The sequence below is a fragment of the Thamnophis elegans genome, chromosome 9 (assembly GCF_009769535.1).
Source record: "Thamnophis elegans isolate rThaEle1 chromosome 9, rThaEle1.pri, whole genome shotgun sequence".
In the NCBI taxonomy this organism is placed as follows: domain Eukaryota; kingdom Metazoa; phylum Chordata; class Lepidosauria; order Squamata; family Colubridae; genus Thamnophis; species Thamnophis elegans.
This window is the reverse complement of record NC_045549.1, coordinates 67,260,447-67,286,654: the sequence shown is the minus strand read 5'-3', so window position 1 is coordinate 67,286,654 and position 26,208 is coordinate 67,260,447. Positions and strand designations below refer to the sequence as shown.

The window sequence follows — 26,208 nt, the reverse complement described above, 5'->3', positions numbered from 1 at the left end:
AAAAGACAAAAGATTGGAAATATTTGATAGTATTGTTTTCACAAGCTTGAAGAACTGCAGCTTAATACAGCAAACAATTCCCAGCTTCCCACTGGCAACGCGTGATCATCTTGTGATTAATGGCGTTTAAATTCCCACAAGCTTACAAAACAAAACATGCCAATCCATATTCTTAAAAAAAAAAAAACCACTAAAGAAACACTAAAGGTTGTTTTTTTTAACAGTAATTTAAGCTTATTCCCCTATTTTATTCTAACCCCTCAAGCTACTTCGATAAGAGACTCAACTTTAGCTGTATGTTTTGGCACGTGCAGAAGACTGGTGATTGAACGGTTTGGTTCAAATGCCAAAAAAAAAAGAATTATAGCGCAAAACCAGAGAAATGTTTCCAGTCCTTGAGAGATTTGTATATGTTGTTTATATACATTTGAGTTTGATAATGCAACAGTTAATCTGAGATATATATATATATGGAGCAGGAGTGGGTTCCTGCCCGTTCTAACCTCTTCCATAGAAGAGGTTCCACAAATCTACCGTGCCGTTTAGAACCGGTTCCAGCTCCCTCCCCCTGCCCGTCCGCACGCTTGCCCCGCCCACCGCCCACTGATTGGCTGGCTCACCAATCGCCCCCCGCCTCTAAGAGTCCTATCTAAAACTTAAAGTCTTAAAGCTGTCAAGTTTGAACATCCCTGGAGTTTTTTTTCTAAAGGGTTAGGGGTGCAAGGGTCTTGTTACTTGACAGCTGTAAGACTTGCGTGCTTCAAATGCCAGAGTTTCTGAGCCAACATTTTGGTTGCTAAGCAAGAGCGTTGTTAAGTGAGTTTCACCACATTTTACAAGCTGGCCACGCCCACCCAGTCACATGACTGCCAAGCCACTCCCACTCTGTCACATGGCTGGCAAGCCACACCCACCCGGTCACATGGCTGGCAAGCCACTCCCACAAAGCAGGCCACACCTACAGAGGAAGTTCTAAAAATTTTTGAAACCCACCACTGATATGGAGCACAGTATAAGTCAGTGGTGGTGAACCTTTGGCACTTGTGCCAGAGGTGGCATTTAGAGCCCTCCCTAAGGGCACGTGTGCCGTCGCCCCAGTTCAGTTCCACCGCGTTTCTCTGTGGCATTTGCAGGGATACAGAAGTTCGCGAAAAAAGAAAGATGTCGCCTCTTGCAGAGCTGCCACTCTTGTGATGCCCTGCCAGCTGGTCTGCGCATGCGCACGGACAAGAGAAAGACAGACTTGCAGTTTGGGCACTCAGTCTCTTAAAGGTTCGGCATCACTGGTGTAAGTTATTCCAATTTTAAATACTTTATTGGCCATATAATTATCGTATTTTGGGGAGTATAAGACACACCTTTTTCCCACAAAAAAGAGACTGAAAATCTGGGTGCGTCTTATACACTGAATACAGCATATTTTGCCTCCTGAAACCCTGCCTCCTTCACCAAAATGGCCGTGCATAGCCTTTATGAGGCTTTCAGAGTGCTCCTGGGGACTGGAGAGGGCAGAAATGAGTGAAAAATGGGACTTTTTTGATTAATTTTAACCTCCCCCCTCACCCCTAGGTGCACTCTACAAGCCTCCTAAAAGCTATGCATGCCCATTTTTTCACAAAAACAGGTCCATTTTCACAGAAAACAGGCCGTTTTTTGCTTAATTTTGCCCGCCCCAAATAAATAAATAAATAAATAATTTATTCTAATTTAAAAGATCAGAAATTCTAAGCAAGATTTGAAAAAGATTGCTGCATAATGAAACATATTTGAAATGACATCACCTAAGATATTTTGCGGGCGAAGGAACTATGCCACGTTGATCTTAAACAAGAAAGATCAGTTGTCCTGATCAATTTTGGCAAGGATACAGTTTTCCTGAAGAGATAAAGCTAATCTTAAAAAAAAATAGAACTTGCAAACAAGCAAAAATATATTATTTTTCAGGAGAGAATACAGACTGCACAATCTTGCACATTAATTGGTTGAACAAAGCTCTTTAGTAGAGCTTTCAACGATTAATAGCTGTAACTCTTCATAATATATGTCTGTGTGTATGTGTTTGTGTGTGTGTGTGTTCCAGCATAACTCTAGAATGCCTTGAGCAGTTTCAACCAAACTTGGTACACAGATGACAAAAATACTGTGAGGGGTAAAATGCCCCTAACACCCCTCAGGGGTGTGTGTTCTGTTACGATACAGCCTGTTGTGCCTTCAAATGGATTCTAATGTACAGTACAGCAATTTCAACCAAACTTGGTACACAAATGACTTACTCTTAGGCAACAAATACTGTGGGGGTAAGACACCCCTAACACCCCTCGGGCGGGGGGGTGGGGGTGTTCTGTTAAGATACAACCTGTTGTGCCTTAAAATGGTTTCTACTGTACTGCCGTAAAATGGCTTCTACTGTACAGTCCAGTGGAATTGCCACAGTAACGGCTTCACAGTACTCCACAAGGGGGCTCCTTCTGGTAAGGGGGAAAATCCAAAATCATAAATTACGTTTGGTCCGGACATTTTCCCCCTATAAACAAATACCCGGGCAACGCCGAGTTATCAGCTAGTAGTTTAGAAAGACCATTTACCGAAAGAAAAGATACATGATCACTTATTAATTTCTCTCTAAAATCAATGATATCGTAATCAACGATTTATTGATAGTTTTAAGAAAAATGTGAAGAGATGTTACTGAGAAACCGAAGGGAGTTGCATCGGCTGATCTTAAAATAACGAATGGTCTCAAGTTCTTCTCTAGGGCAACACTTTTTCTTTTTTTAATACAAAGGAATAAAACGGCTAAGACATCTGCTTCCAGGGATTTGGGGTTTGCAGACAGTGGGTTTTCAACTGAAAACATCTGGATTGTATCCCAAGGCTATGTAACATTCCTGGAGCTCTTCCAGACTCCAATGCTAACAATAGCTTGTATGCTTGAGAGGGTGCATGTCTTTTGGGAAGCAGTTGTTATTTTATTCAGTGAAAGGTAAAAATGGATTCCTGAAGCAAAAGCCAGCTTCTTTTTAAGTTAGACTAATGCACTGTGATTTGTATCTCAAGAGAATGTGCTTTAAATAAAGGTTCCCCCTCGCACATATGTGCTAGTCGTTCCCGACTCTAGGGGGCGGTGCTCATCTAAATTTCAAAGCCAAAGAGCCAGCGCTGTCAGAAGACCTCTCTGTGGTCATGTGGCGGGCAAGACCAAACAGCGAAGGCGCACAGATCGCTGTTCCCTTCCCACCAAAGGTGGTCCCTATTTTTCTACTTGCATTTTTACATGCTTTTGAACTGCTAGATTGGCAGAAGCTGGGACAAGTAACGGGAGCTCACTCCGTTACGCGACGCTTGGGGTTTCGAACCGCTGAACTGTCTGACCTTTCTGATCGACAAGTTCAGTGTCTTAGTCACTGAGCCACCACGTCCCTTTAAATAAATACCAGAGAAGGAAACTGCACGTTTACAAAATTCACCCAATTTCTGTTGTTAAATATTGAATATTCTTGATAGGCAAGACAAGGCTTGTGCTTTACAGCATCCTCACTCTGCTTTTTCTCCCAATAAGGGATCACTCTCTGATTAGTGACACAAACTAGGAAATTACTGTGCCACTAAATCTTTCTTACTCAAGAGCAAAACAAAAAAGAAAGTTACTCAAAGAAGAAAGATACCTGTCTGATGCGTAGTGGTGACCGTCTCAAAACTATGGATTGCTGTTATTTGACTTCATTACACTGTCGGGTGAAACACAATCTTTTTCTCTCTGCTCTTTGAGGCGAACAACGCCAGGAAACAGATACAAGAAATACTAAAATTCTACTTTATTGGTACAGACTATAACGGCAAGATCCTTGACAGCCTGAGAGCATTTTCACTTCCCTCCCTCTTATACCAAAAAGAATCAAGGCAAAGCCACCTTGAGTTTCTTCACATTTTTTGTTGTTTTCCTGGGCTAAGCTCTGGTTAACTAATTATCATCATCTTCTTTTAACGACCCCACACTCCCTTGTGTATGCAACTGAATGGAGCTGAGGGTTTACTGGCCAGATGCCCTTCCTGTTGCCAATGAGGAGTTTTGTTCAGCAGATACGTTCTCATTGTGCCCAGAGAGAGAGAGATGTCTGCCTTTACCTAGGATCAAACTGGTTAAAACTAAAGGTCCCTACATATCTTCTCCAAAGTGTTCCTCTATATTTTTCTTCCTCATGGACAGCCGTGTTTGTCACAAGAAAGAGATTTCTGAAGCTGTGTTATATTTCAGGAGACCAAAACAACCGTGGAACTTTTTCCCCCTCCCCAAATTTTGGGGAGAAAGGTACAGAGGTTTGTTTATTGTGTGGCTGCTGAGCCAAACCAGTTAATTCGTATTTAGTGTGAAGCTGCAAACAGGAAGGACAGATGCTTCTTTGTTCACATCAAACATCAAAAAACTCAAAAACAATTAGAGGAATAATCTCCTCTAGCTTCCAGCCAGAAATGAAGAATCATTGTTTTTCATTACATTCAGAAGAAGAAAATGAAGTACTTCCCATAGTAATCCATGGGGCAAGTGAAATGGTAGATTACTGTCTAAATCATTCACCTTTTGTCAAAATAGTGAACCGATATATAGCAAAATACACCTCAATCACAAAAAGATATGATGTTTATAAATGACAGATGTCAATTTCTGGGTAAGTTCCTGATTGTGGCAAGATTCACAGTGTATATACAATAATACAATAGCAGAGTGGAAGGGACCTTGGAGGTCTTCTAGTCCAACCCCCTGCCTAGGCAGGAAACCCTATACCGTTTCAGACAAATGGCTATCCAGCATCTTCTTAAAGATTTCCAGTGTTGGGGCTTTCACAACTTCTGGAGGCAAGCTGTTCCACTGGTTAATTGTTCTAACTGTCAGGAAATTTCTCTTCAGTTCTAAGTTGCTTCTCTCCTTGATTAGTTTCCACCCATTGCTTCTTGTTCTACCCTCAGGTGCCTTGGAGAATAGCTTGACTTCCTCTTCTTTCTGGCAGCCCCTGAGATATTGGAAGACTGCTATCATGTCTCCCCTAGTCCTTCTTTTCATTCAACTAGACATACCCAGTTCCTGCAACCGTTCTTCATATGTTTTAGCCTCCAGTCCCCTAGTCCTCTTTGTTGCTCTTCTCTGCACTCTTTCTAGAGTCTCCACATCTTTTCTACATCGTGTACAGCTGGAGTTGTCTACCAAGCACATAGCTCTGTATGCTGTGGTCAACCAATGTCCCAAGTACTACTTTAACTTGGCAAATCCACAAGAGGAAACACATATCTTAAACCTGTAGCAAGCATTTCCTGAAATCCAACATCTTGTAAGCTTTATAGCAAAGGACAAGCCCTGGCAGATGATTCACCACGGACTTAAGACGAACAGCCACCCGTAAACACAATTCAGATAAACAATTGCAAGATATCGTCTGGATTCTGGGCACCATATATGCAATTTTAAGACATACTTTAATGTCCTTGATCACAAGGACATTTATATCCTTAGTTGTGGATTGTGTGAAACAATCCAGCTGCTCAGAAATCAGCTGAGGAAGAAAAAATATTCCATTGGCCTGCTGAACAATACTAGAAGTTGCTTCTCACAGCCAGTTTTGAGAATCTCCATTGGCCCTAAAGTTACAAAATGTAACTGATAATTAGGTAAAGGTTCCCCTCGCACATGTGTGCTAGTCATTCCCGACTCTAGGGGGCGGTGCTCATCTCCGTTTCAAAGCCGAAGAGCCAGCGCTGTCTGAAGACGTCTCCATGGTCACGTGGCCGGCATGACTAAACACCGAAGGTGCACGGAACTCTGTTACCTTCCCACCAAAGATGGTCCCTATTTGTCTACCTGCATTTTTTACATGCTTTCGAACTGCTAGGTTGGCAGAAGCTGGGACAGCTAACGGGAGCTCACTCCATTACGCGGCACTAGGGATTCGAACCGCCGACCTTTCTGATCGACAAGCTCAGCGTCTTAGCCACTGAGCCACCGTGTCCCTTAACGGTAATAATTAACAATAATCCTCAACTTTTTTAGATCCTTCCTTACTACATACTTCTGTTATCTTCCCTCTACTGTTTACAAGATTAAAGCCAATTCCAAGAAAACTGATAACTGTACAGGACTTGTTGTGCATGCGTCTATATTAGGATACACTAGTTTTCTTTATTTGCAAGGTGATGTCCTCAGTAGATGGCAGCATTCCCCAATGAATACACAATTTGCTCTCCAACTGGGAGCAGCACTGGGCCTGCTTATAATCTGTGCAAGAGCTTCAAGGATCCTTTGATACATGGGGAGGGACTATATTATGTAAGGCAGTCCAATAACTGTATTTGTCAGCGAAATATAATGCATGGATAAAAAGAACAAGCAAAGCATTGGAGGTGAGGATCTCTCTATTCTAGGTGTAATCTGCAAATACTATCGTACTAAAGCCTGCTGGTGTGTTGCGTTTCTCTTAACGTTTTGCTTGTTTTGTTGTGGCAAGTTGGCAACGCGTAATGCTGGAGGTGATCCATACGGTCAGTCCTAGAGGAGATCAACCCTGACTGCTCTTTAGAAGGCCGGATCCTGAAGAGGAAACTCAAATACTTTGGCCACCTAATGAGAAGGAAGGACTCCCTGGAGAAGAGCCTCATGCTGGGAAAGATGGAGGGCAAAAGAAGAAGGGGACGACAGAGAATGAGGTGGCTGGATGGAGTCACTGAAGCAGTTGATGTGAGCTTAAATGGACTCCGGGGGATGGTAGATAGAGGTGGCATTCAGCTGGTTCTTACTGGTTCGGGTGGTAACTGGTAGCGGCGGCTGGAGGCTCTGCCCACCCGCCCTGACGTAACGCGTGACCTTCTGCACATACGAGCACACTCACATCTGTGAAATGGTAGCAAAGGTAAGTGAATCCCACACCGATGGTAGAGGACAGGAAGGCCTGGAGGAACGTTGTCCATGGGGTTGCAATGGGTCGGACATGACTTCGCAACTAACAACAACAATGCTAGAGGAGATTCAAGTTGGCTAAATCAGAAACAGAAGAGCTAGAACACAACATCTGAAACCATATCACAGATTCTAACAGTAAAAGTAGAACTGGCCTTTGTTATTGCTCAGGTTGATGATTGCATGAAAAGTATATGGAAATCATACCTCCAAATCAAAACTAAATACAATAAAGATACTAAATTATATGACATTGAAACAGAATCACACGAATTGGATAAAATTATTCAAAGCTCAGATAGAAAGATGATAAGGAGAACATATACATTCATCCTAAAGTATAAAATGGAAGAGGAAATTGTGAAAGAACAAATGATAAAATGGGCGCAGAACTTTGGCTATAATATTGAATTAGACAAATGGGAAAAATTTTGGGGAACAAACTTAAAAATGACACTATCAGTTGCATACAAGGAAAACCAGTACAAAATGTTTTACAGATGGCACCTGGCACCAACAAGGTTAGCTAAAATCTTAACAAATACCTCCCCAAAATGTTGGAAATGCGAATCAATACATGGAACATATTACCATTTATGATGGACTTGTGAGGAGGCTAAATTTTTTTGGAAAAGGATCAAAAATTGGCTGGAGGCAATAATAGGGATTAAAATAGAATGGAAACCTGAAGTTTTTTTATTAGGAATAATGTCTGCGAAATACAAAAAAGAAATCCAATATTTAATACTACATATAATTATGGCGGCAAGGATTGCCTTTGCCCAGAGATGGAAAAACAAATTAATTCCAAGCGAAGATGAAATAATCAGAAAAGTTATGGATTGTGCTGAAATGGACAAACTAACTAAAGAAATCCAGAGAAAAGAAGGATCAGAATTCTACCAGATATGGGATAAGTGGTATAGGTGGATGGAGGAAAGAAACAAGAACCAATGAAGGAATATAACAAAACTCAAAAAAATAATAGTTATGAGTAAAATAAGAGGGTTAAGAATGGTGAAGAAGGCGGGGCTTAGCAGTGAGAAGATGGAGTTTCAGGCTACTCCTGAAATTCCTCTATACCAAAGGATTTTTGGACGGGTTCTTTGAACTCTAGCTGTCCCGGAGACGACAGTGAAGGTGGGGAGAGACCCTGGACTCCAGAGATACCCGCAAATCTCTGGGGGAGGGTATTAACTCCCCGTGCCAATTCCTTTTTGGATTAGCTGCGTGCTAACTGAAACTGCAGGTTGCCCCTAAGAATGGAAGAAGTGATGTCATCTGGTAAGCTGATTTTATTATCCAAGAGAGACTGTTCGCGTTAAAAATTAAGCTAATTGAAACCCAACAACAAGAAGATTTAGCGGCGAATTGGCTTTTCTAATGGATTTATGACTGGTGGTTACTTTACTTCTTAAATGCTTCAAGAAACTCCGCGACATCCTCCCCTCTCTGAATCTCCTTAAGTGGATCGTAAAACTTATCTCCTTCTAATTAGCCCGTCACGATTCGACATTTTTACTACTTTACTACCTAGCTCTGTTTACAACTAGATAAGATTGACAGCCTGTAAGAGACAAAAAAAAAAAGTGCTTCGAAGCCTGTGGGGGGGGGGGGGAAGAGAGAGCTTCTAATTTTTAACTGCGACACATCATGGCTTCTAAGATTTCATTTCAGGCTCTTTTCTCTGCGTGTAAAGGACTCTTTGATTCTTACCAAAAACTGGAAAGAACCCTGGATCAACTGATTCTAAATTCTGAAGTTAAAACTGAGATCGTTGAATGCTTAAATGTTCCTGAAACACAAATGGAAAATGTGAGAAATGGTGTCTGGTCTATCTCAGAGGAAGAAAGGGAGGGGGAAGCTATAAAGAAGATTCATCTAAAGAGACAAAGTGCAGGAGGAATGGAGAATCCACCCTTGAGAATTAAAGTTAATTTGGGAAATTTTATAAGCCTAAGACAACATTATTATTTCATCACCGACATTCAGAATCCAAAGGTGCCGAAATATTTTTGTTTGGATTTGCTTATGGAAACATTTGGTAAATCTATCCAACGAATGGCTACTGGGCTGAGGAAATCTAGTTGTTGGAGGGACACAGGCTGACAGATGGGACATTACAACCAAAAATTAGCTAAATCGGATTACTTCAATTTGTAATAGATATAGCTGAATAATGACTGATATGGATAGCAATATATATAATTTGGAACTGGCTGATAGATTGATGAATATAATTGAAAACTAGTTAAACCTAATTGCTCTTTCTTGTAACAGATATTGCTGAATAATAATGGATACTGATAGTAATGTATATAATGTGGAGTTGATATGATAACTGACAATTGGATATGAAAAAACGCCTTTAGATTATACATAAAGAGTATTAACTATAATAATTAGCACTATTAAAAAAAACTAAATAAAATTCATACAATCAAATGTTAATCAATACTGGGAAAATGTTATGATATATGATATAATTGAATATTATGGATGTTTAGCTAAAATAGGATATGAGGATTTGATGACAATAGAGGATTTTACAAATAAGTAAATGAATTGTCAGCATGTGCTATGGATTAATTCTTTAGCATAGCTAAGGATGAAGGATGTTTAAACAACCATAATAATTGAAACTGGAGGTATAATGATGTTGATATGGTAAATATTCGAGTTAAGATATCTGAATTAATATGAATTAATGGAAGAGAAGCACCAAAACATGTTGTAACCAGTTGATATACTTCTTTTTTTTTTCTCTTCATAACAGACACCTGTGTTTTGTTTTGTTTTCCTGATTATCGTTTTTGTCTTTTTTGTATTATCTACTATTTTTTATCTTAATTTTTATTTTTTATTTGTCCTTTTTTCTTTTCTTTTTTTTTTTTTTTGATTTCTCTCCCCTCCCATCGGTGTGGGTAGGTATTGTTCAAGATTATTACTCCTACCAATACTCCTAAATAATAATTACAGTTAAATGAAAATGGATATATAATAATGCTTGAGTTAATATGAGTTATGTTGGTTGACTGTGGAGGAGATGTACCTAAACTTATTTGTAATCGATTGATATATTAAGAAAGATGCTGTACCCGTTTCAAACTAAAATTAAAAAACATTTAATTAAAAAAAAAAAAGAATGGTGAAATCCAAATGAAATCCAATAGAAGAGGAAATAAAATAAGGTGAGCGGTATCGATTGATAATTGCTATTAGAAAGAACAGGAAGCTCCTGTTCGTATTGTATTGTGTAAATGTGGTGTACGCCTAAGTTTTGTGTGTGTGTATTTTACATGTTTGTTAATTTAAAAAAAGTATGTGCAAGTAACTGTGAAGACTGAAGCACAGAACTGTCCCCCAAATGACTTAGTGTTGCAATCCGTTCTGTCCCTATCCATGTTGAGGTAGGCTAAAATAAGACTTCGAAGTTCACTAACTTTATAGAGTGCCACATGTTGAACATCTGTGAACAATGGAGTATGGGATTCACAAACAAGGCAAACAGAACAATAGCTAAGTTCAGGAGAAGGACATGCACCATGTTGATCTGTAATTTGGTAGGTGTCAGCCCTGAAGTCACATTCTTTTTAGGATCTTTGGCCTGCCACACTCTCTATTATTTTTCTAATGTTGTTTCATTAGTAGGGTAATTGGGAATAGTAAAGAGTAGAATGTGTTGTTGTCAAAATAAAACATTCCTTTCTAGAAGCCCAAGGTCATTCTTTGTCTCCGCGCCTCTGCACCTGACCGGAAACAGATGGGTAGAAATGCCAGCATGGCAGTGGAAGATTGGACCATGTGATGGACTTGGGGGTGTGGGGACAAGATGATGAACTTTCAACTGGGTGGAAACCCCAGGAAGCTTTCAGATTCGGGTTTCCACAGATGTACCAACATGTCTCTCTTATTAAATTGGAACTTTGATGAAAGCTATGCCTTGAACTCTGATTTAATTCTGGATGATATTTGGAACTCTGATAGTAGGTTTGTTTTTTATTTTAATTTTGATTTTAATTGATGTCAATTTTGCTAAAGGTAAACATTTCCCTGTCAATCATGTCCAACTTTAGGACATGTTGCTCATCTCTGTTTTTTGGCCAAGGGAGCCAGTGTTGTCCAAAAACAATTTCCATGATCATGTGGCCAGGATCAGAGGTGATATTCTACGGGTTTGGACCGGTGTGCCTGAACCGGTAGCAGAAATTACAGGTGGCCCCGCCCACCCGTCCCGGCTCTATGGCATCCCCTTAGGCCCTTTTTTTAGTGAAAAGTGTGTGTGCGAAAGGCTGAACGCATGTGCAGAGATGCATGTGGAAGCACTCACATTTATGAACCGGCAGGGAAGGTAAGTAAATATCACCCCTGGCCAGGATGGCTGTTCGCCAAAGGGGCACAAGATGCCTTCCCACTGAATTGGTACCTATTAATCTGCTCGCATCTGCATGCTTTCAAAGAGCAAGAGGCAAGGAAGTGGAGCTCACCACCATTACGTGGATCTTGGGTCCTGAACCCGGGCTATCAACTCTCCAACTGACAAGCTCAGCATCTTTAACCACTGACCCATCACACCCCTCTCAATTTTGCTACCATCATAGCTACCGAATTAGTAGCTACAACACCTACAAACAACACTGTTTACTGAAGCCAGGGTTATAAACAGTTCTATCAAAAGAAAAAGACATTTTAAAATAGTTTTTCAAACAAACCGAACAGCGGAACAGTAATTCTAATTACTGTTAGAAATGTAATAATATTCTTGCCTTATTCATTATGTGATTGTCTTAAAAGTCCAATATCTTTGAAAACACTCAGCACTTTTGTGGGTTTAAGGAAAGATTCTGGTTTATAGCACTATTCTAGTCATAAATATTCAGCCAGCTTATTTTTTTTTAATCTATGTAAGTAATTCCAGATGTTTTAAAATAGAAATCAGTTTTTTTTTTAAAAAGAATATAATATAAGCTGAAGAAAAGAAGCCACCGTTATCAGCTACGGTCATGTAAAAAAAAAAGTACATTATGGTTTAACGTATCATGACATAATAAAAATCATCTGGACATTAGCCGTTCTTAAAAGTAAGTAAATAAAACCTCTGATGAATAACAACCCCTGACATACTATACTATGTCGTCATTTATTTTACAATAAATTGCATCCTGAATCCTCTCTAGATGTAGTCCTCACTTAACAGCCTTTCTGTTCCCTTCCCTTTTCCATTCCATTCCCGACCCTGCCCCCGGGTTTTGATTTTGACATCATTGTCATAGATGCAAAGGCACTACCAATCAAAACTAGCCTTATGTTTTTTGGTATGACTTCTTGAGGACATAGCAGTTAGCAGTTAGACTTATATACCGCTTCATAGGGCTTTCAGCCCTCTCTAAGCGGTTTACAGAGTCAGCATATCGCCCCCAACCACAATCCGGGTCCTCATTTTACCCACCTCGGAAGGATGGAAGGCTGAGTCAACCTTGAGCCGGTGAGATTTGAACAGCCGAACTGCAGAACTGCAGTCAGCTGAAGTAGCCTGCAGTGCTGCATTTAACCACTGCGCCACCTCGGCTGCTTAAGGACATAGTATTTGAGGATCTAGCATTAAAATAAAGCTCGTCACAGGAAGCACACCAAATTATTCACCATCATTACAGAGCCGGGGTGGCGGGGGGAGGGGGGCGCAGTGGTTAGAATGCATTATGGCAGACTAATTCTCCTGACTGCCAGCAGTTCAATCCTGACCGGCTCAAGGTTGACAAGAAGATTTGATCTAAAGTGACAAAAAGTCCATAGAGAAATGTTCTGACCCGCACCTTGTCCGTTCAGAAACGAAAGCCAAACAGAACGTTCAAAAGAATGTTTTTATCAGTCCCGGCTCTTGCTGGCTGCCAGCCCCAAAATAAACACAGATAAATGCTCTGGCAAAAGTCCTAACTCATAAACTGCTACAAAACAGGATTATATAAATCAAGTCACTTATCCAAGTGCTTTTCTCATTGGAAAACAGGAGTATATAAATCAAGTCACTTATCCAAGTGCTTTTCTCGATGATTGCACACGAACGGAGAACGTTGACTAGAACAGAAAGGGAACGTTGACTTCTGCAACCAGGGCACCATCAGTCTTTTATCCACAGGAGGAGATCCTAACGAGCAACAGCTGCTCGTTATCATCTCCTGTGAGTCCTCAATTGTTCCTTACATCGGTCAGCCCTTCTCCTGCGTGCATCCCGAAACAACTCACAGGAGGTTTCTGTGTCAGCCTCTCTCACTGATCCAAGGCTCAGTCATTACCTGGCGACCAACTAGTATCTCTGAGCCCTGCTCGGAGTCAGAACCCTTTCCAGGGCCCTCCGCCTCCTCCAGGCCTGACTCATAGGGCTGTCAGAGTCTGATAGCAGCTCCAAAGGCTCCTGCCGAGCCACAACAGAGAAACAAGATAATGAGTTGAGAAAACTGTGGATGGATTACATGAACTAGGTTAAATTTCCAAGAAATTACCCACTCTCCAAACTTTAAGAGATGATTATTTTGCCAGCACAGGGCAATTCTCAAGCTTCATCAAGTACCAAAGTATACATTAAAATGTGTATTTGGCGATAATTCATGTATCCAATACATGTATCATGTCTTGAGCCACGGTGGCGCAGTGGTGAAAGTGCAGTACTGCAGGCTACCTCTGCTGACTGCCAGCTACCTGTAATCTGGCAGTTCAAATCTCACCAGGCTCACCGTTAACTTCACCTTCCATCCTTCCAAGGTGGGTAATATGAGGAGCCAGATTGTTGGGGGCAAGAGGCCAACTCTGTAAAATGCTTAGAAAGGGCTGTAAAACACTGAAGCGGTGTATAAGTCTAAGCGCTATTGCTAAGCGCTATCATTCAAACTCTGATCCCTTTATTAGAAAGGCAATGGAGATGAGATCAGTTATTCCAGCCAGTCTGCACAAACACTTTTTCTCACACATTCATCTCATCTGACACTTGCATTTGTCTGAGGTTGCTCTTCCTGCAACCTTTCTCTTGGAGCAATAAAGAAAAGCAAAAAGTATCACAGCGGGCATGATTTCAGAACTCAGTGCATCTCAAAGTTGCTGTTATGCACCAGGCAACTGGAACCATCAAGCTTGAAATTTTAGGCCTGGATAACCTTGAACAACGCTGTCTACATTCCCAACGTGAGCTTAGTGTGCATGATAATCTGCCATAACGTCCTACCTGTTAAATGACTACTTTTACTTCAACTGCAATAACACAAGGGCATCAATAGATACAAACTAAATGTAATCCGTTCTAATCTTGATTGTAGGAAAAACTATTTCAGCAATAGAATAGTGTTGTGGCCCAGCAGGAGCCGTTGGAGCTGCAAACGACTCCGCAGCGAGGAGCCCTATGAGTTGGCTCTGGAAGATGTGGAGGACCATGGACAGGGTTCCGACTCCGAGCAGAGACCAGAGAGGCTGGTTGGCCACCAGGAAGCGCCTGAGGCATGGAGCAGCGGTGAAAGCCAAAGGGAGTGTGCTCCTGACGTCAGGCCTTGGAGCAGTGGGGAGGAGACAAGGGAGTTGGTCCTGGATGCCCGGCAACGGTGGGCAGAGAGACTCAGAGAACAACTACACAGATACAAAAGATAATTGGACCCAGGTTGTTGTAATTAGGCTCCTCTCAAGATAGTATATAAGGAGAGACTTTGGGAGGAGGCTGTTTGCAGGATTCAACTTAATTAACAATGCTGGAGAAGCTGTTATCTGTATCTGTCGGAGTCTGGGTTACTGCCAAGGTTCTTTATCTGTTCGTTCGTGTTTGGGCTTTCAGCCACCAAGATTTATAGTCCTGCTAATAAAATGTTGTGGCATTCCAGCTAAGCTTGTCTCGGCATTCGTTACTGGACGGAGATGGGGGGGGAGGTGGTCAGAACAGAATAGTAAATGTGTGGAGCACCCTACCCGATCCTGTTGTTAGTTCCTCTAACCCCCATACCTTTTACCTTAAGCTGTCTACCGTGGAACGTACGCATTTCTTAAGAGGTCCCTAAGGGGGCGCGCATAAGTGCACCAGCGTGCCTACTGTCCCTATCCTACTCTCCCATTTATATGTACTCTTTTCATGTCTTTATGGCTATGTTTTGCTTATTTTTATCCATTTGTTTGTGCCATTTTTTTCATGTGTTTTTCCTACTTGTTTCCCTGTATTTGTTGACAAACTAAGATAAATAAATAAATAAAAACATCTAACTAAACGCTGTTTACTACAGGGCACTGCAACAGCTAGCACAGCTCCAGATACCAGCTATAGGATTCTTCCAAGCATATTTAGACAGAACTATGGAACCTTGTATGCTGGAGTGGTAAATTGCTTTCACTCCACAAAATAAGCAAAGAGTTCAACTCCTCCTTATGGTAAGGCAGAAAGTTAACAGAAGAAGGGAGAAATATGAAGAGCTATCATGAATTAGTTTCGGATTGTTCGTTTGTAGTATTTTAAGAACCATTTCCCACAGCATTGTTCAAATTATTACGTGATCAATCCCACACTTGATCCGTGATAAACAAGAAACGTCTAGCAAGCAAATGCACAGAGTACAGTCAGAATCACAATCATGCAGATGCATGCATGAGGTTTCAGTTAGCAAAGGAATCTGCATATAAAATTTCTACAATATAAAATGCAGATAAAACTTATTTCTGCAATAAAAGTATTGTGAATCAGTTTTGATTACTATATCCCCGTGATGGCAAACCTATGCCATGTGTGCCAGAGGTGGCATTCAGAGCTCTCTCTGTGGGCACGCGTACTGTTGCCTGCCGGAGCCCCAGAAACCCAAAGACCAGCCGGCTGATCTTTGTGCCTGCCGGAGCCCCAGCAACCCAAAGACCAGCCAGCTGATCTTTGTATCTGCTGGAGCCCCAGAAACCCAAAGACCAGCCGGGTGGACTTCGGGTTTCTGGGGATCCGGCCATCTGGTCTGCATGCTGTCCAGCTCGGCTTCGCATGTGCCAGAAACACAAAGACCAGGTGCATGCATATGCACAATGGACACATTGGTCTTTGAGTTTCCAGGGCTCTAGCGCAGTCACGCATGTGCGCATGCACACATGGGCATTCCAGTTTGGGCATTCAGTCCCGAAAAGGTTTGCCATCGCTGCTATATCCTCACAACCATCCCCTCTCCTCCATTCCCGACCCCACTCCACATTTCCAACAGATTGTAGTCTTACGTTGGTTGTGCCAAGCAGCCGGGAGCTATAATATTGCAACTTGTCTCATTGGTGTGCAGGCTTGTGAGCTCCATCATATTGACCATCACATCATTTGCATGACCTGGTAACTTGGGAAGTATGGAGAGAATCTTCTCTGCTAAGTTGTCGCCATGATGCCCGACAGCTCCTGAAAAAAACAAAATCATGAAAAGTAGTCACGCATCTCTCTAGTGTAGTGAAATATTTCCTAAAAATAATCTGATCTCAACTAGGTTACAAAGGAAATCATTTTAAAAATGGCTTTTTAAAAATAGTTCCAGTGTCACAGTAAATAAAATAAGGGGGAAAAAAGATAAATCTCAAAGGAAAGAATAAGAATTTTGAAAGTCTGGCACAGCTTCCCTTTGTTCCTTCTTAGGTAAAGGTAAAGATCCCCCTCGCACATATATGCTAGTCATTCTAGTGGGCAGTGCTCAATTCAGTTTCAAAGCCGAAGAGCCAGCGCTGCCCGAAGACATCTCCATGGTCATGTGGCCAGCATGACTAAACACCGAAGGTGCATGGAATGCTCTTACCTTCCCACCAAAGGTGGTCCCTATTTTTCTACCTGCATTTTTACGTGCTTTCGAACTGCTAGGTTGGCAGAAGCTGGGACAAGTAACGGGAGCTCACTCCATTACGTGGCACTAGGGATTCAAACCGCTGAACTGCTGACCTTCTGAGCTCAGTGTCTTAGCCACTGAGCCACCGTGTCCATCCAAGGTGGCATACCAAGGATGTAAAAACACCAATACAATACAATACAATACAATACAATAGCAGAGTTGGAAGGGACCTTGGAGGTCTTCTAGTCCAACCCCCTGCCTAGGCAGGAAACCTTATACCGTTTCAGACAAATGGCTATCCAACATCTTCGTAAAGACTTCCAGTGTTGGGGCATTCACAACTTTTGGAGGCAAGCTGTTCCACTGATTAATTGTTCTAACTGTCAGGAAATTTCTCCTCAGTTCTAAGTTGCTTCTCTCCTTGATTAGTTTCCACCCATTGCTTCTTGTTCTACACTCAGGTGCCTCGGAGAATAGTTTGATTCCCTCTTCTTTGTGGCAGCCCCTGAGATATTGGAACACTGCTATCACGTCTCCCCTAGTCCTTCTTTTCATTGAACTAGACATACACAGTTCCTGCAACTGTTCTTCATATGTTTCAGCCCCCAGTCCCCTAATCAACTTTGTTGCTCTTCTCTGCACTCTTTCTAGAGTCTCCACATCTTTTTTACATTGTGGCCACCAAAACCGAATGCAGTATTCCAAGTGTGGCTTTATCAAGGCATTATAAAGTGGTATTAATACTTCACGTGATCAAGAGTGGAAAGTTATGTTTGTGACTATAGAGACTCTGTGTCAAGTGTTGCCTTGCCCTGCGTTTGAAAACTAGTTATCTGGCAGCTCTCCAAGCGAGATAAGGTTCGTGTTGATAAACATTCCTCTGAAAGACTGTTTGCCAAGCCTTGCTGACTGTGAATGAAAGGAATTCACAGTCGTGTAACTAAAAGAGGTTTTCCCGGGACCAAGACTCTGCTTCATGCTTTTTAAGGAAGCCTCGGTCAGAATACCCACAAGTTCGGAGAACAAACCTTCACCCTCATTAAAATCTTTATAGAGGTTTCAACAGCAGAGTTGGTGAAATGTGGCAATACGTGTATGTTTTCCTTAGTATGGGCCCGAAGAGGTTAAATATTCTCAACATCCTTCTCCTCTTTTAACCTTCATGAGTAGCATACCTAAGGGAACATTTCTCTGTTCTTCTCTCAGGTTTTAAGTGTTGCCAAAAAACAACCGATGGAAGCAATTTCTTCAGACCATAAGAATGGGAAAGAAAAAAGAGACACAAAGGACAAACGCAAATGCAAAATCCGACAAAAGGAGGAAGCACAAAATGACGATCATCTGCCAAACAAGATTTATTGAATTGGGATTCTCAAACCACTTGAAAAACAACAATGACTAAAAACTTACTCCCTCCGTTCAGCATGAAATGGAACAAAAGCAAGATCATCTCTCTCTTGATGTCACTGTTTCCAGAGTAAATGTATTTTCTAAGAAGGGGAATCAAAATTTATGAAGGAAATTACATTTGACACAGTAGCTCGAAGATGCTTGTTAAAATTACCGGCAGTAATCTCCATTTTTAAGATGCAACTGTGCTGCCAGAGTTCTTTCATCTAGATGTTTTATCAAGGGAACAAGCTGGATTTAGGAAAGATACCCTGTTTCCCCGAAAATAAGACCTCCCCAGATAATAAGCGCTTTTGAGCGTATGCGCTAAAATAAGCCCTCCCAAAAAATATTGCAACACAGCAGCAGCCATGAGGCGACCACGCTCGCTGCCTCCTGCACCTCAAAAATAATAAGACCTCCCTGAAAATAAGGCCAAGGGCTTATTTCAGGGGTCGAAAGAAAATAAGACCCTGTCTTATTTTCAGGGAAACACAGTAGCTCTATTAAAGATCAAGCAAATGTTTTATATCACTAGATAAGAGAAATACAGCCAAGCTTTAAAATTCCATTTCATGTAGATTCCAGAGAGAATCTATGAAAGAAAGAATAATTATCACTGACAAGAGATCCTTACTGTTGGATGTATAAATTTTACAGTCACCCTGGTAGGAAAGTCAGCTAAGTGATCCAATTTCTCTAATATAGGAAGGATAATTCCTTGCACTATTTTGATTTAATGCCTATCAAATTACAGAGATATGGCATATTTTTTTTAAAAAAAGAGTTCCACTTCCCTAAACTCTCTAAGAGATATATTTTCGCATTTCTGCACAATGATTCTATCATGGTCAGTTATTGGTCTGAGAAGAGGGTTAAAAACCATGACTAATATTGCAAAAATGGCCAAATGCAGTAAATGATCAGAACTTAAAAGTTCTGACAGAAAGATCTGCCAATGCCTCACCAGAGGATTGAAATAGTATTTACAGATGTGAGGGTAATTTTGATTCATCAACAATTATATTTAGAATGCATTGGACTTTCAAAAATAGGTATTTGGAAAGATGAACATCTGATTTCCTTTGCTGGAAGTGTAAGAAATTAAGAGGGTTCATTGATCCATATGGTACAGTCATGTGGTTTTAAAGAGAAGCATGCAGTATTACAGTGTAGAAGTAAGAACTACAGGAAAACATTTAAATAAAATTAAAGATGCTAATGTGATGTTGAATTATATACCAATGTTTTGGAATCTATTTATCAGGAATAATGGTTGTATAGAAATTAAAAGATGCCTGATCCTGGGGAGGAAAGCTATGGCAAATCTAGACAGCATACTAAAAAGCAGAGGCATCACCCTGCCAACAAAAGTGCGTAGAGTCAAGGCTATGGTTTCCCCAGTTGCAATGGATGGCTGTGAAAGTTGGACCATAAGAAAGGCTGAGCGCCAAAGAATGGAGGCCTTTGAACTCTGGTGCTGGAGAAGACTCCTGCGAGTCCCTTGGAGTGCAAGGCGATCCAACCGGTCAGTCCTAAAGGAGATCAACCCTGACTGCTCTTTAGAAGGCCAGATCCTGAAGATGAAACTCAAATACTTTGGCCATCTAACGAGAAGGAAGGACTCACTGGAGAAGAGCCTCATGCTGGGAAAGACGGAGGGCAAAAGAAGAAGGGGACAACAGAGAATGAGGTGGCTGGATGGAGTCACCGAAGCAGAAGGCATAAGCTTAAATGGACTCTGGGGGATGGTAGAGGACAGGAAGGCCCGGAGGTATGTTGTGCACAGGGTCACAATGAGTCAGACACAACTTTGCAACTAACAACAACTGGTTGTATCAAACATGGTGGAGGGCTTATAGAATCACATTGGGAAAAATATATTATAATGACATTCCAGATGTTAATGGCTATCAGAAATAAGTTTTGGAAATATCAGTATTTTCTACTAATCAATAAATATGGAACAGATTTTATAATCTTTGTATTGATTATATTATAATGTGGTTCAGGTAGTTCTTGACTAACAACAATTTATTTAGTGACCATTCAAAGTTATCAAGGCACTGAAAAAAGTGATTTATAACCTTTTTTCCACACTTACAGCTGTTGCAGCACCCATGCTCACGTGATCAAATTGGCAACTGACGGCTGCAGTGTCCTGGGGTCATGTGATCCCATTTTATCACCTTCTGACAAGCAATGGGGAAGCCAGCATTACTTAACAACTGTGTTACTAACTTAATAATTGCAGTGACTCAGTTAACAACGATGGCAAGAAAAGTTGTGAAATGAGACTTAACTGTCTCACTTAGCAACAGAAATTTTGGGCTCAACTGTAGTCATAAGTCGAGGACTAACTGTAATATAAATATAAATAAAAGTTTTGTCTCATACTTTTTAATGTTTTTCATAATCTTTTAAGATTATTTCTTTAGCATATGCCATGGCTTTTAAGTGATATTTTTTCTGTTATTTTAAGTATTTTTTTGTTTGTTTATTGTGTGTGGATTTTTTGTGTTGTTATGTGTTTGTCTTTTCTTTATTATAAGTTACAAATACAATTTTTTAAAAAAAGTTCTGACTTTCACTTATTCTTAATGGCAACAAATTAGTGCTGGACAAACATTTGATTACTTCGGGATAATATTCCATTCATCTAGATGGAGAAATGTTGATTTAGATTAAGAGCAATGGTTATTTTAACCTTTATCTATACTAAGGGAAGATATTCCTTCCTTACTTCACTCAAATTACTTGAAGACTAAGGCCTGGTTATTATAGGATAGGCAAGTAAGTTCCAACTTTTTTTTTCCAGACAGGGAACAATCAAAATTATTGAGACCATTTTGCAAGCTACCAAATTTATTTATTTAGAAAATGACCAGATAGATAGAATAGAATAGAATAGAATAGAATAGAATAGAATTCTTTATTGGCCAAGTGTGATTGGATACACAAGGAATTTGTCTTTGGTGCATATGCTATCAGCGTACATAAAAGAAAAGATATATTTGTCACAAATCATAAGGTACAACACTTAATGATAGTCATAGGGTACAAGTAAGCAATCAAATCATACTAGGAAACAATCAATATAAATCATAAGGATACAAGCAACAAAGTTACAGTCATACAGTCATAAGGTGGAAAAGGAGATGGGTGATAGGAACGATGAGAAGATTAATAGTAATAGTATTGCAGACTTAGTAAATAATTTGATAGTGTTGTGGGAATTAGTTGTTTAGCAGAGTGATGGCATTCGGGAAAAACCTGTCCTTGTGTCTAGTTGTTCTGGTGTGCAGTGCCCTGTAGCATTGTTTTATGGGTAGAAGTTGAAACAATTTTATGTCCAGGATGTGAAGGGTCTGTAGATATTTTCACAGTCCTCTTTTTGACTCGTGGGGTATTCAGGTCCTCAATGGAAGGCAGGTTGGTAGTAATAGTTTTTTTCTGCAGTTCTAATTATCTTCTAAATATAGCACGCAACTTAAATCAGTAACTCCGGGCAATTGCAAGGAATCCAAAAATCAATTAAAAATAAAACAACAGAAATGTACAATTAGAGGCAATCATGATAGAATACAAGAGCCAAGAGCCATTACAAACTACTCACAGCTCCCAAAGCATTCGTTTTTAACTCCACTAGAAGCCTGGATCTAACCCTTGAGACTCATGCCCTTTTGGAAGGCCAAAGAAGTCAGAGCTATCCAACAATATTTCTAATGGGGTCATAAGACCGGATGCCTAGATAGAGATACTATTATGATTATTTGTTGGAAATGATATTTAGTACAATCTGCCTCTTGATGCAGGTGAAGGAGGAGAGTGCAAAAGTTGGCTTGAAACTCAACATTAAGAAAACTAAGACCATGGCATCCAGCCCTCTCAATTCCTGGCAAATAGATGGGGAAGAAATGGAGGTAGTGACAGATTTTATTTTCCTGGGCTCAAAGATCACCACAGATGGGGACTGCAGCCAAGAAATTAAAAGACGCTTGCTCCTGGGGAGGAAAGCTATGATAAATCTAGACAGCAAACTAAAAAGCAGAGACATCACCCTGCCAACAAAAGTACGTATAGTCAAGGCTCTGGTTTTCCCAGTTGCAATGGATGGCTGTGAAAGTTGGACCATAAGGAAGGCTGAGCTCCAAAGAATGGAGGCCTTTGAACTCTGGTACTGGAGAAGACTCCTGCGAGTCCCTTGGACTGCAAGGTGATCAAACCGGTCAGTCCTAGAGGAGATCAACCCTGACTGCTCTTTAGAAGGCTAGATCCTGAAGATGAAACTCAAGTATTTTGGCCACCTAATGAGAAGGAAGGACTCCAGTGGTGGGTTTCCAATTTTTTTACTACTGGTCTGCTCGTGTGTGCTCGCGAGGCTTCTGCGCACACACAAAATATTAATTATTTGTATCACCATGTATTTATATTCCCTATTTTCTGTTTTGGCTTCTGATCCGGATGCTTCTGATTTCTAGCCACTTATACATTTTATTCCATACTTTATAGAAGTCTGATTCTCTTCCTTTTAGTTCTATTGTCATTTTATCCATTTCTGCACATTCGAGTATTTTCCTGATTACAGTTTCATCTGAGGGTGCATTGATTTTTTTCCAGTTTTGTGCGAGAGCAATCCTGGCTGCAGTGAGTATGTGCATGATTATGTATTGAGATTGCTTATCTATTTTTTGGTCTAGTAGTCCTAATAAGACTACTGGTTTCTGGTTTGAGTTCTATTTTTTGCTCACTAATTTCTTCCAACCATTTCCGAATTTTGCACCAGTACTTCCTTGTGATGGGGCACGTCCACCACATATGATAGAATGTTCCAGGCTTGTGGCTGCATCTCCATCATTTGGGGGATAAATGCAAGGGAAGTTCTAGTCCCGTGATGGTGAACCTATCAGCAGCACCCTCTCTGCGGGCATGTCAGCAATGGCCCAGTTCAGCTCTGCTGCACATGTGTGCGCATCTCCCACCAGTCAGCTGGCCTTCAGGTCTCTGCCATGCATGCGCAGGACATGTATGGGGGGCGTATGTGGGTGCATTTACATATGTATAGCATGTGTGTATATGTTCCTGTATGGTTATACATACATACATACATACATACATACATACATACATACATACAATTTGTGTTGTATTTTTGTGTTGTAATATGCAAAAGGCAACAGTAAAAATACTGGGTTTCTGTCGTGATGGACTCTTGTGACGAGCCAATTGACAGATAATGGAAGCAGTTAGCTTCCTCCCATAATTGGGGCATACCAGGGGTTGTGACACTAAATATATGTATGTATGTATGTATGTATGTATGATGTATGTATACATACATACATACATATATATATATATATATATATATATATATATATATATATATATATATATATTTTGAGAGCAGGCATCAGAATTTCATTTTTTAATGTGTGCCAATGTATTTGCAGAAAAAAAGCAACAATAAAGGTTATCTTATCATATTATAATGTCTTTACTTTTAAAACAATTCTAACCTTCTTTTAAAAAAGAAATCCTAAATCATAACAAAATACTATAATTCTTGCATCAGCTTGATGGTACCTTGAAATAAATATCCGGGTTCTTACCTGTCAAATCTAATGTCCGATCCACAAAAACAACAGAAGCTTTATTTTGTGCATTTTTCCTCCTGATCTTGGCCTGGGAATAATTGGCCAGATCCCCCGCAATAATCTTGCTCAGCGGTCCAATGGCAAAACATTCTTCCCGAATGCTCAAGTACTCTAATAAGATATGGAGATGGGACACCAGCGATCGGATGGCAAGCTGCAGCTCGGAAGGCAGGGAGAGGAAGTCCACGTCACTCAAGTGGCTGATTTTCTTCTTCTCCGGCCGGGCCCTGTTGATCTGCGCCAAATCCTCCGCCGTCAGAGGGAAAAGCGCGGAGAAGGACGGCGTCACAAAGAGGTGGGGTAAGAGGGGGGCCAGAAACAAAGCAGCGTGGTGCACCTCGGCGGTGTAGTTCATGTTGCCCATCCACTGGCACAGCTTCTCTTCGAATTGTTCGAAGACCACCGGGCCAGAGCTTTCCGTCTCGGTGCCGGGCGGCGTGTTGTACGCTTGCAAGTGCACGGTGTGGCTGACCCCGGTGAAAACCACACAGTACTGGAAGCTGCTGAGGGTCACGATGTCCCGGATGACATCCACGGTCCGGCCTTTCAAGACGGTGCCGACCACGAAGACGGCCTTGGGATGCTCAGCCTGCCCGGATTCAAAGCTGGAGAACTCCTTGACGTTGAGGGCGCCGGCTTGCAGGAGCCCCTCGACCCCACCGCACGCCCAGTGAAGGCTTTCCGCGCAAGGCGAGTCCATGAAGACCACGGCTCGCTTCACCTTGGCCAAGACCGGCTCCCAAGCTCGCCGGCAGAAAGCAGGCACCCCGCGTGGGGGCTGAGGAGGGGCGGCGGCGGCGGCGCACATCGTCCTGGCCGAATATTTGGAAGAAACTCCTTTCAATGGAAGCGATCCCACCCTTCGTCCCCGGGAAGCGGGCTAGCAAGCCAGGCGATCAGGAAGGCAAAGAAGCCCTTTGGACTCCATGGCTCGGGAGACGTTGCGCCACTGGCCGGGATTAGTGATAGAAAGAGATCCGGGATCCCCCTTCCTCCTCCAAGTCTCCGGATCAGGAAGAGTCGATCGCAGCCCGGAGAGCCACGGCATCACCTGCCACAACGCCCACCCATGCCTCTCTCCGAGGCGGGCGCGGAGAGATGACGTCGCCTGCTGTCGGCGCCCCGCGCTGATTGGCTGTTCAAGGGTGAGGCGAGGACGCCCTCGGAAGTCGAGAGCCCGGGAAGTTAACCCTTGAGTTCGCGGAGAGAAGCGAGGAAGGCATATAAAGGATGGTTAAAAGTGGGCGGTGCGGATAGTTAGTTTGTTCTGGGCTGGTCACCCGCAGCTCTTTATTCCTTTGTCTCTGCTCTGTTTTGTGGCCTCCCCCCCCCCCTTCCACCTATCCTGTCCCCCTTCGCTTTAATCCTCCGCTTTTCTTAATCTGAATTCATATTCTAACGGTAATCTAAAGCTTTGCACAACGTTAGACTAGAATAGAATTAGAGTAGAATAGAATTAGAGTAAATTGGAATAAATTAGATTACAATAGAATAAGAGTAAATTGGAATAGAATAGAATAAGAGTAAATTAGAATAGAATAGATTAGAACAGAATAAGAGTAAATTAGAATAGAATAAGAGTAAATTGGCATAGAATAGAATAAGAGTAAACTGGAATAGAATAGATTAGAATAAGATTAAATTGGAATAGAGTAGATTAGAATAGAATAGAATAAGAGTAAATTGGAATAGAATAAGTAAACTGGAATAGAATAGAATAAGAGTAAATTGGAATAGAATAAGTAAACTGGAATAGAATAGAATAGAATAGGAGTAAACTGAAATAGCAATAGCAATAGCAATAGCAGTAGACTTATATACCGCTTCATAGGCCTTTCAGGCCTCTCTAAGCGGTTTACAGAGAGTCAGCATATTGCCCCCAACAATCTGGGTCCTCATTTTACCCACCTCGGAAGGATGGAAGGCTGAGTTAACCCTGAGCCGGTGAGATTTGAACCGCTGACCTGCTGATCTAGCAGTAGCCTGCAGTGCTGCATTTAACCACTGCGCCACCTTGGCTCTTATGTAATAGAATAGATTAGAATAAGATTAAATTGGAATAGATTAGATTAGAATAGAATAAGAGTAAATTGGAATAGAATAGAATAAAAGTAAATTAGAATAGAATAGGTAAATTGGAATAGAATAGGTTAGAATAGAATAAGAGTAAATTGGAATAGAATAGATTAGAATAGAATAGGAGTAAATTGAAATAAATTAGACTAAAATAGGAGTACATTGGAATAGAATTGAATGGGAGTAGAGTAAAATAAAATAGGAGTAAAATAGAATAGGAGTAGAATAGAAAAAACTATTGTCTCTTTGAATGTACACTAATCAGCATACATTAAAATGAAAGTTCGTTGCATACAGCTCTTAAAAGGTCTCCAATTTTACCCTACATAAACATGACAAG

General features: G+C 41.2%; 1 protein-coding gene across 1 annotated transcript in view; it reads right to left on the bottom strand.

Moving 5' to 3' along the window:
- The window catches only part of SCFD2 (sec1 family domain containing 2), a 146,376-nt gene extending 121,506 nt beyond the window's left edge, over positions 1-24,870 (bottom strand). Inside the window, exons 1-2 of the mRNA XM_032224669.1 lie at positions 23,748-24,870; positions 16,160-16,328 (exon numbers count right to left, since the gene is read on the bottom strand). Coding sequence (XP_032080560.1) covers positions 16,160-16,328; positions 23,748-24,600 — 1,022 coding nt within the window. The 5' untranslated portion in view covers positions 24,601-24,870. The remainder of the gene's footprint in view (positions 1-16,159; positions 16,329-23,747) is intronic.
- Between the last annotated feature and the right edge of the window lie 1,338 nt (positions 24,871-26,208).